The sequence below is a fragment of the Octodon degus genome, unplaced genomic scaffold, assembly GCF_000260255.1.
Source record: "Octodon degus isolate 3935 unplaced genomic scaffold, OctDeg1.0 scaffold00033, whole genome shotgun sequence".
In the NCBI taxonomy this organism is placed as follows: domain Eukaryota; kingdom Metazoa; phylum Chordata; class Mammalia; order Rodentia; family Octodontidae; genus Octodon; species Octodon degus.
The window spans coordinates 3,175,894-3,192,355 of NW_004524609.1; the positions used below are offsets into that span (position 1 = coordinate 3,175,894).

Sequence of the window (16,462 nt, forward strand, 5' to 3'; positions counted from 1 at the left end):
TTTGTCTCACTTAATCCTGGCAGCGTTTCTGTGTAGTGGGGACTGAGGCGCAGAGTTGCGACGTGCCCGTGGCTGCCAGGTATTTCGTGGTGGTAACATTGCAAACCCGCGTTCGTATCCCAAACCTATGGCATATGTCCACCCATTCCCCCAACTCGTGCCGCATTGCTTCAGTGCTTGGGGCGGAGGAGCGAGAGGGGGCGATGGCCAGGAAGGAGACGCGCAGGCTAGTCCGCTGGTGGGCGCGCACTCCCGGCCGCCGTTGGTGCTGCCGGTGCACTGCCCGGCGCCTGCTCCCGCCCCAGCCACTGCTGTGGACCGCCAGCCTTACTGTCAGGCTTGGCTTCGCCGTCGCTTCCTGACAGTCGTCCTCTTTGGGGCAGTCCCTTGTTGGAAGTCGGCCTGCTGTGTGATCCTGGCCTTGTTCTGGAAGAGAAGGATGACAGCTGGTCTCATCTTTTCTTGGCTTCCTTCGTGTTGGCTTGCGATCTTTAGTAGTAAGTTTTGCTCCTTTTGAATGTTCATCCGTTTAAGAATCCTTCATTGAGGCATTGGAGGAAGCGGGAGGCTTTTAAGCTTGCAGTGCAAAGCAAATGTGCTAGTGCAGGTTGTTGGACAGTTTTCTTGTCTTTAGTAAAGCTGTGAACAGTAGCGATCAGAGCAACTGAAACCTCGGCCCGTGGTGTTTACAGCCAGTACTTTTTTTTTTTTTTTTTTTTACTGGCGTGAACATCAGACCCTAGACTAGAGCAACGACAAGCCCGATCAGGGATAAAAAAGCCAGGTGGTCTTGGCTTGCGTCCTGTCTGCCCCACTGATTCGCTATGAGATGTCGTAAGGCCAGTTTTAAAAACTGCTTGACCCGCACACAGCTTGCTTCAGGAAATAGATGCTGTGTACAGGTGAAGGTCTGCTGAAAAGTTTTTAAAATATTTTAGGTTTGTGGGTAGGTTTTCAGGAGCACACCTGTTTCTCTGGAATGGGTCCTAACTTTGTATCCCTTTTGAGACTGAGATGAAAGGTGGGAATTCGTGCCCAGACAGTCCACAGACGCAAAGCCTAAGGAGCCTGCACTGACTTATCCAGCCGCAACTTTATTTTCTTTTTTCTGATGCCTCTTTCTGCCATGGCAGGCAGCTAAACTGGGAATGGAATGAAAAGACTGATGTGACTATTGTGTAAGATTAAGACCTACTAGAACTATATTGTTTAAGGATACCAGACCTCTTCTCATGATTATGTTTTCAAGTATGTAAAATACATAGGATTCCAAAGGAAACCAACTATATTGAACTACAATTATCGGGATATTTTTCTTTTTAAAAAGTGGTGATGGAGGGCTGGGGATAGTTCAAGTGGCATAGTGCCTGCCTGGCAACTGGAAGGTCCAGAGTTCGATTCCCAGAGCCCCCATCCCCCAAGAAGTGTTGATGTAGTACTGTGTACCTTTAAATTAACTTATTAAAAGAAGATATACTATCTAATGTAATTACCATAATTTGAAAATAAACAGTATTTTAACGTGTTCAACACATATAATGTGATACGCAAAAACAGTTTCCGAGACAGTTAGAGATGCTCATGCTGCTATGTGTAGTTGCCCCCATTCATGATTAAGGAGATGCTGTGTTTGAATTAAGGCTCAGTGAAAATATAACAGTTTTCCAGCTAGAATTCCTGAACCCACGTTAAGAAACCTCGTCATACAGCATCTAGGAGTGTCTAAGAGCTGGTGGGCAGTACATTCCACTGTAATGCAATGGTTCTCGGCTGTTTGGGGGAAACTTGGCCATGAGGGTGGCAGACTTCAAAATGTAGAGGAATTTAAAGAATTAGAATTCTTAGACCTTTGATTTCTGCTTTCTGTGGGTAGCGAATGCCAGCAAAGGACAAAATAACACAGCACACTTGCATTGATGAAAACACCCTAAGAAGATTATCTTTTTTCATGTGGACACATTGACTAAGAAAACGTGATTGTAAATTTAAAATTTTAGTATTAACATGATTATGATTTCCTATTGTGAAATTGTTCCTAGTTGGGCCACAGTACTGGCTCTAAGATTTTAAGAATTTGATTTTCAGGGGTTCCCTGATGAGAACAGATTTTTATTTTATTTATTTTTTTCTGAGACAGGGTCTCACTATGTGGCCCAGGCTGGCCTTGAACTCTCAGCAATCCTCCTGCCTCAGCTTCCCAGGTACTAGGATTACAGGTGTTTACCACCACACTTGCTGGAAATAAGTTTAAGAATTGTTGCAGAATAAAGAAACAGATTCTACCTACTACATTTGGAATAAAATGTCCTGTTTGTTAACAGTGTTGTGCTTCACAGCTCCCAGAGGGGCTGCAGCAAAGGTGCTATCAGAAGAATGGTTCTCTGAATTTTAGTGTGAGAATCCCGAGGGACTTGCTGGGTTCATGGCTGCACCCCTGAAGTTGACAGGCGCCTAGATGACCTTCTAAGAACTTTACCCCAGAGTTACCTTTGTATTTGCATGCTTCTAAGCGCTAATTCCGCCCTTCCATCCAAGTTTGCCCATAATACAAGTTTTATTCTAGATAGCCTCTTTAAGATAGTCTGGGTTGAGGTTTTTTGTTTTATTTTTTTCTTCAAGATGCAGAGATTGTGAGCTGGGCCCGGTGGTGTGTGCCTGTAACCCCAGCCTTCAGGAAGCTGAGGCAGGAGGATCATTGGGAGTTAGACCAGCCTGGGCCACAAAGTGAGCCCAAATCCAGCCTACCTGCATAATGAGACCCTTTCTCAAAAAAAAAGGAAGGGGGAGATGTAGAGATTGAACTCAGGGCCACATTCATGCTTGCCAAGCGCTGAGTATCCCCACCCCTGGGCTGAGTTTTAAATCCTCCCCTTCCCTATGTTGGTGTGGCTGTGGGCAAGTTGTGCTGTGGACTCCAGTCTCCGCATCTGTAAAACAAGGCTGGCAAGTGCTGAGTTTCGTGCTGTAGAAGGCTGATGTAGGCGACCTGAGTTAATGTGTGTGATGGACCGAGGGACCCTGTCTGGTATGGAGTAAGTCCTTGAGAAATGTTGGCTGCTTACTGTATTGCTGCCAGCGCGGGCATGTTAGCTATTTAGTCATCAGTGTAACCATACCTGTAACTGAATGGTCCACCAGTGCTTGGGAGGCTGAGGCAGGCGGGTCACCACAGAGTTCAGCATTAGCCCGAATTACATGAACTTGACTTAAAGAAAATGGCCCACTGACTGGAATGTTATGTTGATTTTGGTAACTTAGTGGCTTATTTAAAGATTTCACAGTCACATACACACAAAACACTTCATGTTAGCTGGGCTTGGTGGTGCCTACTGGGAATCCAGACACTCTTGAGAGGCTGAGGCAAGAGGATCATTGCAAGTTTGAGACCCGCCTGGGCTACAGAGTGCACTCAAGGCCAGCCTGAGCTGCGTAGTAAGACAGTGTCTCAAAAAGAGAAAAATAAAACAAACAAACAAGCAAAATGCCCTTCATGTTCTGTACTAGCACTGTTGTATTAAAGTAGGATATAATTTCTTTCCTCAAGGAGCTTATAATGGCAAACTAGGTGGGCGTGGTACTTTAAAAAAATCATAAGACATGAATAATGTGTGCTTTATGTTGTTTTCACTTGAAATGGTGAAAATGAACATGTGGTTATGTCTTCGAGGGATATTTTAAATTACATATTTGCTTCTTAGCTTAAAAATGAGTAAAGATGAGTAGTCTGCTGATGCCTGCCTATAATGCCAGCACTCTGGAAGGCTGAGGCAGGAGGATTGCTAGTCAAGCCACCCTGGGCAATAACAAGCCACCCCACAAACGGGCTGGGCTGCAGGTGCGGACTGCAGAAGGAAAGTAAAAGCCAAGTGATCGGGCCTCAGGAAAGAAGGCCCGGTGATCGGCCTGGGGAAAGAAAAGGCAAAATGATCGCGCCTCGGGGAAAGAGAAGGCCAAGTGATCGCGCCTGGGGGAAAGAGAAGGCCAAGTGATCGCGCCTGGGGGAAAGAGAAGGCCAAGTGATGGCCCCTCGGGGCTTTCCATTGTAGGCCCTTCCATTCGGCAGGTGTTGGGCTGTGTTGTGGAGCAGTGGTTGTAGAAAGGCCCAGCGGTGAGGACGGAGGGCTTTGCTAACAGGACTGCAGGGATCAGAGAATACCTAAAGGGCAACAGTAAGAAGCAGCTTTAATGTTTTCTCCTGCCCCGCGCTAGCCAGCGATGTATCGCGAGGAGGGCAGAGCGGCAGCGGGCATAGGGGACGCCCGGCCCGGTGAGCCGCAGCCCTCCGCGTGGGTTGTCGCCAGCAGGTCGGCCTTCTAGGACCGGGAAGGGGGCGCGGGCCGGCGGCAGGCCCTCCGCTCTGGTTCGGTTCCTACAGGAGCGGCGTGGGCAGGAATAACGGCAGGCAAGTCCCCGGAGGAGCCTGTTTCTCCTCAGATGAAAAAGAAGGTCGCGTCCTACCAGTGCGAATTAGGAGAACTCGGGAAAATACCATGCTCCACGCTGATGGAGGCAAGCAGGAGAGCTTGCAGGGCCCTGGAAGCAGTGGGAAAGAGAGCTGTGCTGTGCCGCACGGGAAAGGCTGCAGGAAGAGGAAGTAAGGCTTTCAGACTGTTAGAAACACAGAAGAGCACACCGAAGACACATTGGGAAAGCCCAAATACAAGTTTAAAACTGTAGCCAGCCTGGACTATACGCGGGGTTTAAGGCCAGCCTGAACAGAGACCCTGCTTCAGAAAACCTAAAGAATGAAGGAAGGGGTGAGGGAGGGAAGAAGAAAAGAGAGTAAAGAAAAGAAGCAAGGGGAATTTGACAAATTAATACTTTGTACCTTGGAAAGTAGAAGGTGAAGTAGATAAAACTAAGGAGCTAGAAGATTTAAAAAGCAACAGTTCGTTTTTAGAAATGCAAAACTTTGTGTCCAACAGAAAATGCAGTGTTCAAAAACATAAAACCTAGTTTACAGAAATTGACCATATTTTAAAGTTAATGAGAAATCAATCCATTGAAAAACTGTTACAGGGCCGGGGATGTAGCTCAGCGGCATATGCGCCTGCCTGGCAAGCACGAGGTCCTGAGTTTGATCCCTGGTGAGAAAAAAAAAAAATTACATATCCAAGATGAAGGAATTAAAGCCCCAGTATGCTAAATCGCACACCCAAAGTCACATAAAGGGCAAAAGCGGGGCCAGAGCTAGAATACTGTATCTCCTCTTTTTGTTGTTGTTCAGATTACCCTTGATTTGCTTGTTCAGCCCAGGCTGGCCTCACACTCAGCCATCCTCCTGCCTCAGCCTCCCAAATGCTGGGATTATAGGCATGTACCAACATGGCCAGTATCTCCAGGGACTTAAGTACATGTTGACTTCAAAAGCCCAGAGGAAAAAAAAAGAATAAATAGTACATTGAAAAACAGGAACACTTACCCTGCTCAATTATAGTAAACGTCAGGAGTTTATATAATTAGAGCCAGAACAAGTGGTAGAATTGAATACAGTATTCCAAAGCCTATCTGAACAAGTGATAGTGGGCCGGCCAGATAGCTCAGTGGCCCAAAGCTGCTGGGGCAGGCACAGGGGCTGGGATTCGATCCCCGCTGTGATTGAGCCTGGGCGTGGTGGCCCTCGCCTGTAATCCCCAGTGCTTGGGAGCCTGAAAACAGGAGGATCACTACGAGTCCGATCTGTATAGTGAGGCCTTATAGACCCTGTACTAAATACATTAAAAAAAAAAAAAAAAAATGGTGGAATTGAATACAGTATTCCAAAGTCTATCAGATTATGTGATAGAACTTTAATTCACTGGAAGATAAGTTATATGGCATAATTGTCTGTCCATCTGGCAAAAAAATTAGAACCCTCTTTGTATATGAAAATCAATTCCAGAGGCCGGAGAGATAGCTCAGAGGCATGATAAGCACCTACCTGGCACCACAAGGACCCGAGTTCCAGCTCCACCCCCACATGCTGTGCAGTCTCCTCCACATCATGCACCCCGGAACCGGGTGTGGTAGCACACGCCTGTAATCCCAGCACTAGGGTGGTTGAGCCAGGAGGAGCTCTGCAAGTTAGAGACACAAGGCCAGCGAAACTGCATAGTGACACCCTATCTCAGAAAAGAAAATCAATTCCAGATCAGGTATCTAAATAGAAAACCACACAAACAGTATTAGAAAATTCACTAGGAAATGTGCAGAGGGGACGGCAGCCTTTAAGCTAACCCTAAACTAGAGTCAGCTGAGGAAGAGGTTGACAGACATGGCATTGACAGTCAAAAGTTTGTCTGTGAGAGGCTCTGCTGTAGACCGGATCAGAGGCCAGTTAGTGGGCCAAGGGAAAAGGCTTTCGCAACGTGGGACGTGGGCACTGAGTCTCGGTGTGGCAGACACAGTGGGTGCCTGGCTCACAGGAAAGAACGTGCAAGTAAGCGGAGAAGACGCGCAGCCCCAGGCAGCGAAGGGAAAGGAAGCTGACCTCGGCTAGTATTTTTTTCCTTTCAAATTGGTGAGAATTCAGTTGTTGCTTCCAATGCTGGTCAGTTTTCACAGTAGGGATGTGAATTGCTATATCCCATTTGGGAAATAAATTGGGATGTGTTAAGATTTAGAATGCATGTATTTTTCACTACAGAAATCCCTTCGTGAGCATTGGACTTGGAGAAGTAAGATAAATGGTCCCTGACCACACGTGTCCAGAGACGTGTGAGAGGGACCAGCAGAACTAGGATGCAGTGTGTATGTGCAAGCGAGTGCAGTTGCAGTGTGTTGCACACAGAAACTAATAAAACTCGAAAGTAATGACAAGAAAGAGAAATACTGTGCACTAACACAATTGGTGCGTAAGAACAGGGCACCTGAATCGAAGAATGAGTCATCTCTATTGACCTGACAAATGTCCATTATTTTGTAAATTAATAAAAGTGATAGCCTTGTCGCATTTTTTCTAAAAGTTGAGGGAAACTTATACTTGTATACATATGTGCTTGACTGTGTGAAAGTGTGTAGAAAAAAGCAACTGGTGTGATGGGATAGGGCTGTAATTATAGTGTCTGGGAGGCTGAGGCAGGAGGGTCACAAGCTCAAACCCACCTTGGGCAATTTAGTAATTTAGTGAGACCTTATCTCATGGTAAAAAAAAAAGTGCTAGGGCTATAGCGTGCTGCAAAGGCCCTGGTTCAGTCTGCCTTACTACCACCAATAAAGAAGAACAGCATAGAAGCAGCACACCAAATTAATAGCACGAGTTCGTTGGTAGCATGGGGGAGTTCCCAACTTTACTATAGACACGTTCCTGGGGCTTGCAGGTTAGCCCAGTTGTTTAAGCGCCTGTTGAGCAAACCCAGTCAGGTGCAGGGCTTTGCAGTTCGATCTCCAGCTCCACATGCCTTACCACACCTGCCCTTAAGGCAGCCTGAGCCAGCCAAAAAAAAAATTAAGTCCTTCTTAACTTGGGGGACTTGCTTGTTAACTCAGTTGTTCAAGGCGCCTGCTTGGGCAAACTCAGTCAGGCACAGGGGACTGTGGTTTGACCCCCAGCTTCACGTGCAGCACCAGACCTGCCCTTAAGGCGGCCTCAGCCAGCCAAAGAAAGCCCAAAAAATCCTTCTCAGTATAGACACATTGCTGTGCTTGATTTTATACAGTGATGGTGTTACACTTTATAGCCTTCTTATAATCCAAAAGTTTATTTAAAAGTAGAATAAATCCAGTTGAGAGTTCATCAAAATAGATAAAATGGTAAGTCTGAGCAAGAAATTGATAGCTAGTGTAAGGGCACGGACTTCTGGGCAGAGCCTGAGGGGCTACGCCCTTTTCCATGGGGGGCTTCTTATCAAGGAAATTATGTACAGTTTATTTATTTATTTAGCGGTACTGGGGATTGAACTCAATCAGGTGCAGGGGATCGGGCTTGCGCTTGCCGGGCAATCGCTTATTCTACTGAGCTGTCTCCCCAGCCCTTCAAGGAAATTATGCATGAAAGGCTTACTGTTTTATTCTGCCACGTGAATGTTTACATAGAACTTACATTCTGTTTTCACTAAATGTAAAATGTCTGAATAGCTGGAGTCAGCTGTTGTTCCTTCTAGTATCGGGTTAACAACTCGGAGCAGAAGAGACGGAGTTCTTTTAATTGAGGAGTTGGCACAGACACATGGAGGCTTTGTGAAGTTAGATCACCTGAATGAAGTGTTCTCGAAGTAGGAATGTCCTACCCAAGTGGCACAGTCTTGAAATGGTGAAGGAAGTGAGACCAGTTTTGCAAGAAGGTGAATTTCAGGCTAGAACTACTCAGAAGCGTCCCTGTAGCAGATCGTACGGAAATACTGTGGCGTGTGCAGTATGCTGAACTCCAGGTATAAGGAAGGCATCATTCTCTCTTGGGGCGTGGTACACTTTCACCTAAAGTGTGCCCTGGAACATCCCTCCTGAAGCCCTTTACCCTGACTTTGGGTGTAGAAGGGGGACACGGGGTAGGATTGGACACAGCCCACGGTATTCCAGGGAAGCTTTGCCTTTTCCTCAGGCTGCTCTGAGGCTGTAGAAAGTCCTTACAGTTTTTGCTCTTATTATCAATTCTCTTAAACTCCAAGATATTTTAAACTTGTATAACAGGACACATGAAAGTTGGCTCAGTTAAATCATCCCTACTGAGACTCCTATTTATTAATTGCCTAGTTTAAGATTCTTTGATAATAAGAATTAGAAACCTCCTTCGTTGAAAGGCTGTAGAGATGGCCAGGCTTGGCAGCGCACCCCTGTAATCCCACTACTCAGGAGGCTGAGGCAGGATTGCTGTGAGTTCAAGGCCAGCCCGAACTGCATAGAGAGACCCTGCCTCAAAAAGACCACAAAGGTGGAGCAACAGCGGTAGAGATCCAGAGGCCGAGGACGACCGCCCTTCTCCTGGAGATGGAAACCGAGCAGTGGGAAGCTGTCTTGCACTCCCTTCCTCACATGCAGGTCTGCTTCTGCTTTATGCCTTGCACGGTCTTCTATAAACACGTAAGCTTTTCTTGCATGTCTCCCTACCCTCCTCGTGCGAAGAACTGAGGATAACTAGCATGTGAATTCCAGAGTCCCAGGAGTGAGTCTGCTCAGCCCAGACATCCAACTAACTGTGTCAGTCGGCCACGGTGCACTTCTTAACCTTGCCTGTGCTCGGATATCGTGGGGTGCCTAGTGGCTGCTGGTACCCAGAAACCATTACCAGAAGTGCTGCCTCACTGTACTAGGCTGTGGTCCTGGGCACTGGGCCCAGTTCTGAAAAGATTCTAACACAGAGCCGTGACTGAGAACCACAGAGCTAGGGAGAGTGGGACCGTCGGGTGGGTATGGAGTGCCCGGCACTAGGCCCTGAGCTGGGTCATTCTCCCAGCCGTGTCCTCGGTTTTGCCCTTGCCCTCCCAGTTCTTTCTGGTTGTGAGCTATGTGGAAAGAACTTGCAGAACTTTAAAATTTGAGGTGGGGATGTAGATCAGTGATGGAGCACGTGCTTAGAGTAGTCAAGGCCCTAGCTTTGAGCCCGTTACCACAGAAAGGGCAGGGGAAGAAAGGCCAGGCAGGGGTGGTAGAACGGAACTGTAATCCCAGCGCTGAAGAAGCCAAGGTGGGCGCTTCGCTGTGAGCTTGAGAACAGCCTAAACTACAGAATGAAAGCCTGTCTCAAACAGTGAAACACACGTACCTCCTAATACAGAACCCCTCTCTTGGGACTTTGGCCTCCTGAGGACAAGGCATTGGAATTTCAGCCTGGGAGGGCCCCCTCCTGTGTACACCCCTACTCTGAGCTGTGCCGTAGGCCCTGCCAAAATACTCGCTTTGGTGTCCTGTAAGAAGAGAGAGAGGGAAGGGGTGAAAGAAGAAAAGGACCTGCAGGGTACCTAGGCACAGGTGGGCGAGGGCAGGCAGGGAGTAGCAGCAGGCAGGCCAGACTCGGAAGCTGTTGCTGCATGCTGTGCAAGAAGAAACCAGGCAGACCCTCGCGAAGGCATTTACAGTGCTGAGTGGACAGTGATGCTCCCAGGGCATGTGGAATTAGTCCCCAAGTGGATCGTACCAGCAGAGCTCACGGAACCCGGAAAACTGCAGGTGACCTACAGCGGAGGGGAGAAGTATAATAGTAAAAGTTCCTGCACTGAGGAAAGCACTGTGTGTGTGCAGCTCTGGGGCAGGTGCCGTGATGGATGGAGAGCCAGGATGGATGGAGTGGAGTAACGCAGCCTGCCCCGGCCTGCGGCAAGCCAGCCAGCGGAGCTCAAGTGATCAGTGAGCGTGATTAGGACGGAGGTGGCAGAGTTTGTCCTGGGGGCTGGGAGGAAGCGCCTGACGACTCGGAAAGGCAGGTTTTAGAAGTGAGCGTCGCCTTCTGTCTTCTAGCTTAACCTCGTGGTGCTGCCTGCGTGCTTAGAAAGAGGGACTGGGAGCTTTGTGCTCAGCTCTGACCCCGACTGCTTACAACTGTTGCTGGCAGACGTGGTAATAGCCACTCAGTATTTGCTGGATGAGTACAGGAATGAAATACCTGGCCCAGAACTGTATTAGAGGCTTATTTCAGCCCACTGAGCCCATAGTTTAGCCTCTCGTTTGTTTTATTTTTTTTTATTTTAAAAAAAATTTTTATTTTTATGTGTGTGTGTGTGTGTGTGTGTGTGTGGCCAGCTCAGCCCACCAGGGGGCAGGGCTGGCTGGCATGTGGTGCTGGGGGATTGAACCGCGGTCCCTGTGCTTTGCTAAGCTTGTTCTAAGTAGGTGCTTTAGACCACTGAACCATCTCACCAGCCCCTCTCGTTTGTTTTATCTTCTTCCTCCCACCAGTGATGGTGCCAGATATTTCCTGTTCCATCACAAATTGTCCTTCACACGCTACCTTTTTTTCTGTTTTGAAACAGGGTCTCCCAGTGTAGTGCAGGGTGGCCTTGAACTCCGTAGGTATTCCGCCCAGGCTGGCCTCACACCTGCAGTGATCCTCCTGCCTCAGCCTCCTGAGTGCTGGGGTTACAGGCGTGCACCACCATGCCCGGCCCACACTGCTTTCTGCAAAGATTAGAACGTGAGCTTTCTGACTGCCCGTAAGGTCTGTTCATGTGGTCACAGTCTCCCTGTAGCCCTCCCTGGGCATACCTTACTACCTGTCCCCGTAAGCCCTTATTCCTTTCCCTCCTGTTTCCTCTGCACTGCCCAAATCCAGCCTGTCCTGTCCGGGTCTGTCATCCTTGGGGGCGTCATAGCCATACTGCTCTCCTGTCAGGCGCCCTGTGGGGGTGCTCTCGGGGTCCCTCAGCACTCTGTCTCCACTGCTCCCCACGCAGCTCCTCCCGAATGGGTCTGCTTGAAGGCTCACTCTGTTCCGCCTCCTGAGACAGTTCTGCTCTTGTGTTGCCTAGGTGGATCCTTCCCGTGCGCTGTCAGGGTTCTGCTCGGATCCTAACTCTACCTTGCTCACCTAGCTTGGATTATTGGTTTTCTCTGTTGAACTGTCATCACCTGTGTGATGTGACAAAATCGGTGTATTCACCTTTGACTGCACTTACATGTCCTGGAGCATTGCGTTCTGTCTCCTTTTACAGTTTTATACATTATCTCCCTGACACATTGTATATTATTTGAAAGCCCTCAAGTGCTCCATAAAATGGTTATTTAGATTTAGTTATTTTACAGCTTTTTAAAAGTTAGACATGGATGCCAAGATCTGTAAACAGACTGAGAATATACCGTGGTGGCTGAGTGCTTGCCTAGCATGTATAAGAACTAGATTTGATCCTCAGCACTATAAAAATCGAAGGAAACAAAATCCGATCCATAATTAACGTACAAAAATTTTGTAGTCACAATGAACCATCAGAAATTGAATTTACTGGGGCTGGGGAGATGGCTCAGTAGAATAAACACTTGTCTGACAAGCACAAGGGCCTGAGTTCAATCCCCGGTTCCACCAAAAAAGAAAAAGAAAGAAACTGAATTTGCCGACCAGTGCTAGGTAATTCTGGGAAAAAAAAATCCATTTATAATTGCATAAAATCATTTAGGAATGAAATTAATGAAAACATTAAATATACCAAAAGCTCTAGCATTGCAGAAAGAAATTAGAGCGGGGCTAAATAAATGGGAACTCTGCTATATTTATGGGTTGGAAGACCCAATATTAACAATAATTCTTCCCAAAGAGATCTATAGATTCAACATATAGTCAGAATTTAGCAGGCCTTCTGTCGAGCTTCACTGATGATAAAATATGCATATTGAAAAAAAAATTGCATATTGGTGGTCCATGCTTGTAAATCTCAACTCTTAGAAGGCTGAGGCAGGGGAGTGAAAGCACAAGGCCAGCCTGGGCTACACAGGGAGACCTTGTCCTAAAATAAAATGGGCTGGGGATTTAAGTCAGTGGTGGAGTACTGAGATTTTGATCCCTAGTACCACAAGAATTAAACAGTTTGCACTCCCAGGTGCTGACGAGGATGTGGAGCGCCTGGCGTGCGGATGCACTGCTTGTGGGAATGCAAACTGGTACAGCCACTTTAGGAAGCCACTTGATAGTTTTTAAGTAAAGTTAAAAATAGACTCATCATATGACCCAGCAGTCTACCCTTGAAGTGGTCTACCCAGAGAAGTGAGTCCGCAAAAAGACTTATACATAAGTGTTCATGGCAGCAATATTTATAATAGCTGTAGTCTAGAAGTAATCCAAACATGCATTGAATAATAAATGGATAAATTATAATTATATTAGTGCAGTATTTTATAGCAATAAGAAAATAAGCTACTGATACAGGAACATGAATGGATTTCAAGAACATAATGCTGGGGCTGGCAAATAGCTCAGTGGTCCAAAGTGCCTGCTTAGGCAAGCTTAGGCAGACGCAGAGGACCATGGTTGAGCCCCATCCTCATGGCAGGCTGAGCTGGCCAAAAAAAAAAAAAGAAGAACATAATGCTAAGTGAGAGTAGTTACACACAAAATTTCAATACTATAAATTCCACATATAAGTAACACAGAAAAAGACAAAGCCATACATAGATCAGTGCTGGGGTAGAATGTTGTGGAGGAGCCCGAGATAACATTTCGGTTGATAAAAGCATTCTGTATCTTAACTACTGTGGAGATTACAAAGCTGTACATTGATCAGAACTCACTGAACTGTATACTGGAGTGAATTTTACTGTATGCATCTATACCTAATGGAGGGTATATTAGTAATAAAAGACTGAATGAGGTTAGAAACATAAGTTCTTTTTCTAATCTGTGATTAATGCTTTTCCTATTATTGGTATTTACCAAAAATTGATACCATTCCATTAGCCAGTTGGTGGTTCATAAGCAAATGTATTTGAGTGCCAGTTTCTACTGAGCCAGAATGAGTTTGACATAAAAGATGGAAGTTAAGGAAGGGGCCAGAAAGGACTAGAAGAAGAGGTAGATTGGTGGGAGCAGGTGGGATTTATGGTGACACCCACTTGCTTTAGTTTTAGTTTATTACTGTGGTTTGAATTCTTGACCTCACATGCATTCTTATATGTAAGCCTGTAAGTATCCAGCTTTGAGGTTGAGGTGTGTGTGTGTGTGTGTGTGCGCGCGCGCGCGCGTGTGCGTACGTGCTTATTGCTTGCTACACAGTTCTTAGGTGGGACGCTGGTTTGCTCTGAGCCTGTGCAGGGCATTCAGTACCCCCACCCCTGCACACCAAATGCCCACAGCGTTTCCAGTCCTCGTGGACACCAGAACCACCTCATACTTTCTGATGTTACAGAGCTGTGGGTGAAGGTGTGACAGACTAGAGGACAGTGCGGTCGTGTGGTGTGGGGTCACCAGAACTGGACCTGTAGCCAGAGCCCCCGAATTCAGATCTTGTCCCTGTCTTTTCCTGTCTTGGTGGTGGTGAGTGTCCCTGAGCCCTGAGTCTACGTTTCCGTCTGGCAGGGAGGTCGCGGTCTGCATTCCTTCCTGTTGTAATGGCTTCTGATTCTGCAGTTAGACATTTGATACCACTCCAGAAAAGCAAACGCTCATGCAGCTCAACCTTGGTGTGTTGCAGGTTCAGCTTGTTGGTTTGGACGAGGAGAGTTCTGAATTTATTTGCCGAAACACCTTTGACCATCCATACCCCACCACGAAGCTCATGTGGATCCCTGACACAAAAGGAGTCTACCCAGACCTGCTGGCGACGAGCGGTGACTATCTCCGTGTGTGGAGGGTAAGCAAATGCCGCGCCTGCAGCTCGACAAGTGGGCTTTCCCCATGGTAGCTTTAGCAGTGTGACACAAAGAACAAGACAGGCTGAGGGAGGAAGTGAGTGCCGCTGCCGCCGGGACAGGAGCAGAGCCTCGCACTGCCTTGTCTGGCTCAGCAGATCTTCCTAGTAAATCGGGCTGCTGGCCACAGTCAGCCTGGAAACCTGAGGCTCAGTCAGCCTGACGTGGTGGAGCCCGTCTGCAGTGGGCCGAGGGGGACCTGGTCTGTTAGTCCGTCGATAGTATGTCTTTGAGTAAATTAAGCACAATATTAGGCCACTGACAGTAATAGATGATATGAGCATGTTTTGGAGCCTCCTGTACCATCAGCTGAACTCTGCAGACTGTGTATCGGCCCTGAGCCCAGTAGACAAGGGTGGGCCAAGGCAGGAAGACCTCCCCTGAGAGGAAAGCTTTGGGAGGAAGTCTGCTTTGAGCTCCAGGATTTCATTGCTCCTTATGATAAAATGCTATCCCACTTGTCTTATGCTGTATTATAGGAGTAGGGCTTTAAAATTTTGTATGAGGACAGAACTGGTTGATTTTTAAAAAATTATTATTTCTCAGGTTGGTGAAACAGAGACAAGGCTGGAATGTTTGCTAAATAATAACAAGAACTCAGATTTCTGTGCCCCCCTGACTTCCTTTGACTGGAATGAGGTGGATCCTTATCTTCTAGGTAAGGCAGTCAGGGACTATGTATTCCAGTTTGAAGAAGCAGTTCTCCGTTTTCTCAGATGTAACACCGGCTGGGGGGAAGCATCAGGTGTAACGCGGGCTGGGGGGAAGCATCAGGTGTAACGCGGGCTGGGGGGAAGCATCAGGTGTAACGCCGGCTGGGGGGAAGCATCTGGTGTAACGCCGGCTGGGGGGAAGCATCCGGTGTAACGCCGGCTGGGGGGAAGCATCCGGTGTAACGCTGGTCCAGTTTGTCACTGGTGCTGGGGATTGAGCCTAGGACGTTATATGCCTGGGCACGTGCTCTGCTGCCATTGACATCCCCAGTTTTTAGCTAGGGGCTGAGGTACAGGTATAGGTAGCATCCTAACTACAACAGGCCCAAGTGAGAAGTGGGTAGATGTGGAATAGTAATTCCTCCTGTAGAGGTGGGCTTTCCCTGTGTGTATATCTTGGCCCTCAGTTAAAATCTAAGCATCCTAAGATAAGGATTAGATACTTCGGACGCGCAAGAAGCGTTTGTGGCAGGTTGCTCCCTGAGGGAAGCTTGCACGGGAACCTCAGCCCTGTCGGCGCTGACTTGTGCCGGTGTCCACAGGTACCTCAAGCATCGACACGACTTGCACCATCTGGGGGCTGGAGACGGGGCAGGTGCTGGGGCGAGTGAATCTTGTGTCGGGCCACGTGAAGACCCAGCTGATCGCCCACGACAAGGAGGTAATGGCGGCCTTGCTTTCCCAGCTGCTTTCATGCCTGTGGCTAACATGTCAGTCGTTCTTTCTGTTTTTGTAGGCAATCAAAATGCTTCTTGTTCAGCATAAAAGTAATGTGTCAGAATAGCAGGAACAACACTGTCATACACTCGTGCATTTTTTGACCAATATAAATCACTTATTCTGAAGTCTGCTTTCCTTTCATGCAAGAGGTTGCTTTTTTGGGGAGCAGAACCAGGGATTGAACTCAGGCCAGAGGCCATCCGCAGACCTGAGGCCCTCCCAGCATGCCCTGTAGGAATCAGTTTTCATGTGAACAGAGACAGGCAGGGAGGAGAGCCTGGGATGGATCTCAGCACACAGACCCCAGACAGTACCACATGGAGAAGGTGAGGAGCCTGCAAATGCCAGTTCCCGGAGAAGCAAGAATACCTCTTAGGACCTTGATTTCCTTGTTCACCTCTGTGTTTAAGTAAATAAAATACTTCACTTGGGATGCTCTCGTGCCTGCCCGGCAGATGGGCATAGAGCAGGGTTTAACACATCTGAGAATCATTTCCTCTCTTTTGACAAACCACACACAGATAAGGGAGCAGTCACTTAAATCTGCGAGAGCTTTGTGCTCTGCTCGTGCGCACCTGTAATGCCTCACCCCTGAGAGGTACTCAGAGATGCTACCGTGAGGTGCTTGCACGACTCGCTGTGCATCTGCCCTGCAGTAGCGGACCTGCAGGTGTGTCAGGCCTGGGTACCTCTTGTGGAAGACTGCCTTACTTCTCTGTTGAACTGCTTTAATTATTTATTTTATTTATTTTTTATTTGTGTGTGTGTGTGTGTGTGTGTGTGTG

General features: G+C 47.5%; 1 protein-coding gene across 3 annotated transcripts in view; it reads left to right on the plus strand.

The window, feature by feature from the left end:
* Dcaf7 (DDB1 and CUL4 associated factor 7) overlaps positions 1-16,462 on the plus strand; it is a 32,264-nt gene that overhangs the window by 543 nt on the left and 15,259 nt on the right. For all 3 annotated transcript variants that reach the window (XR_192478.2, XR_002820870.1, XM_004630013.2), the window contains exons 2-4: positions 14,028-14,186; positions 14,791-14,902; positions 15,500-15,618. Coding sequence is in view for 1 of the 3 variants with exons in the window: in XM_004630013.2 (XP_004630070.1) it covers positions 14,028-14,186; positions 14,791-14,902; positions 15,500-15,618 (390 nt within the window). In the remaining 2 variants the exon portion in view is untranslated. The remainder of the gene's footprint in view (positions 1-14,027; positions 14,187-14,790; positions 14,903-15,499; positions 15,619-16,462) is intronic.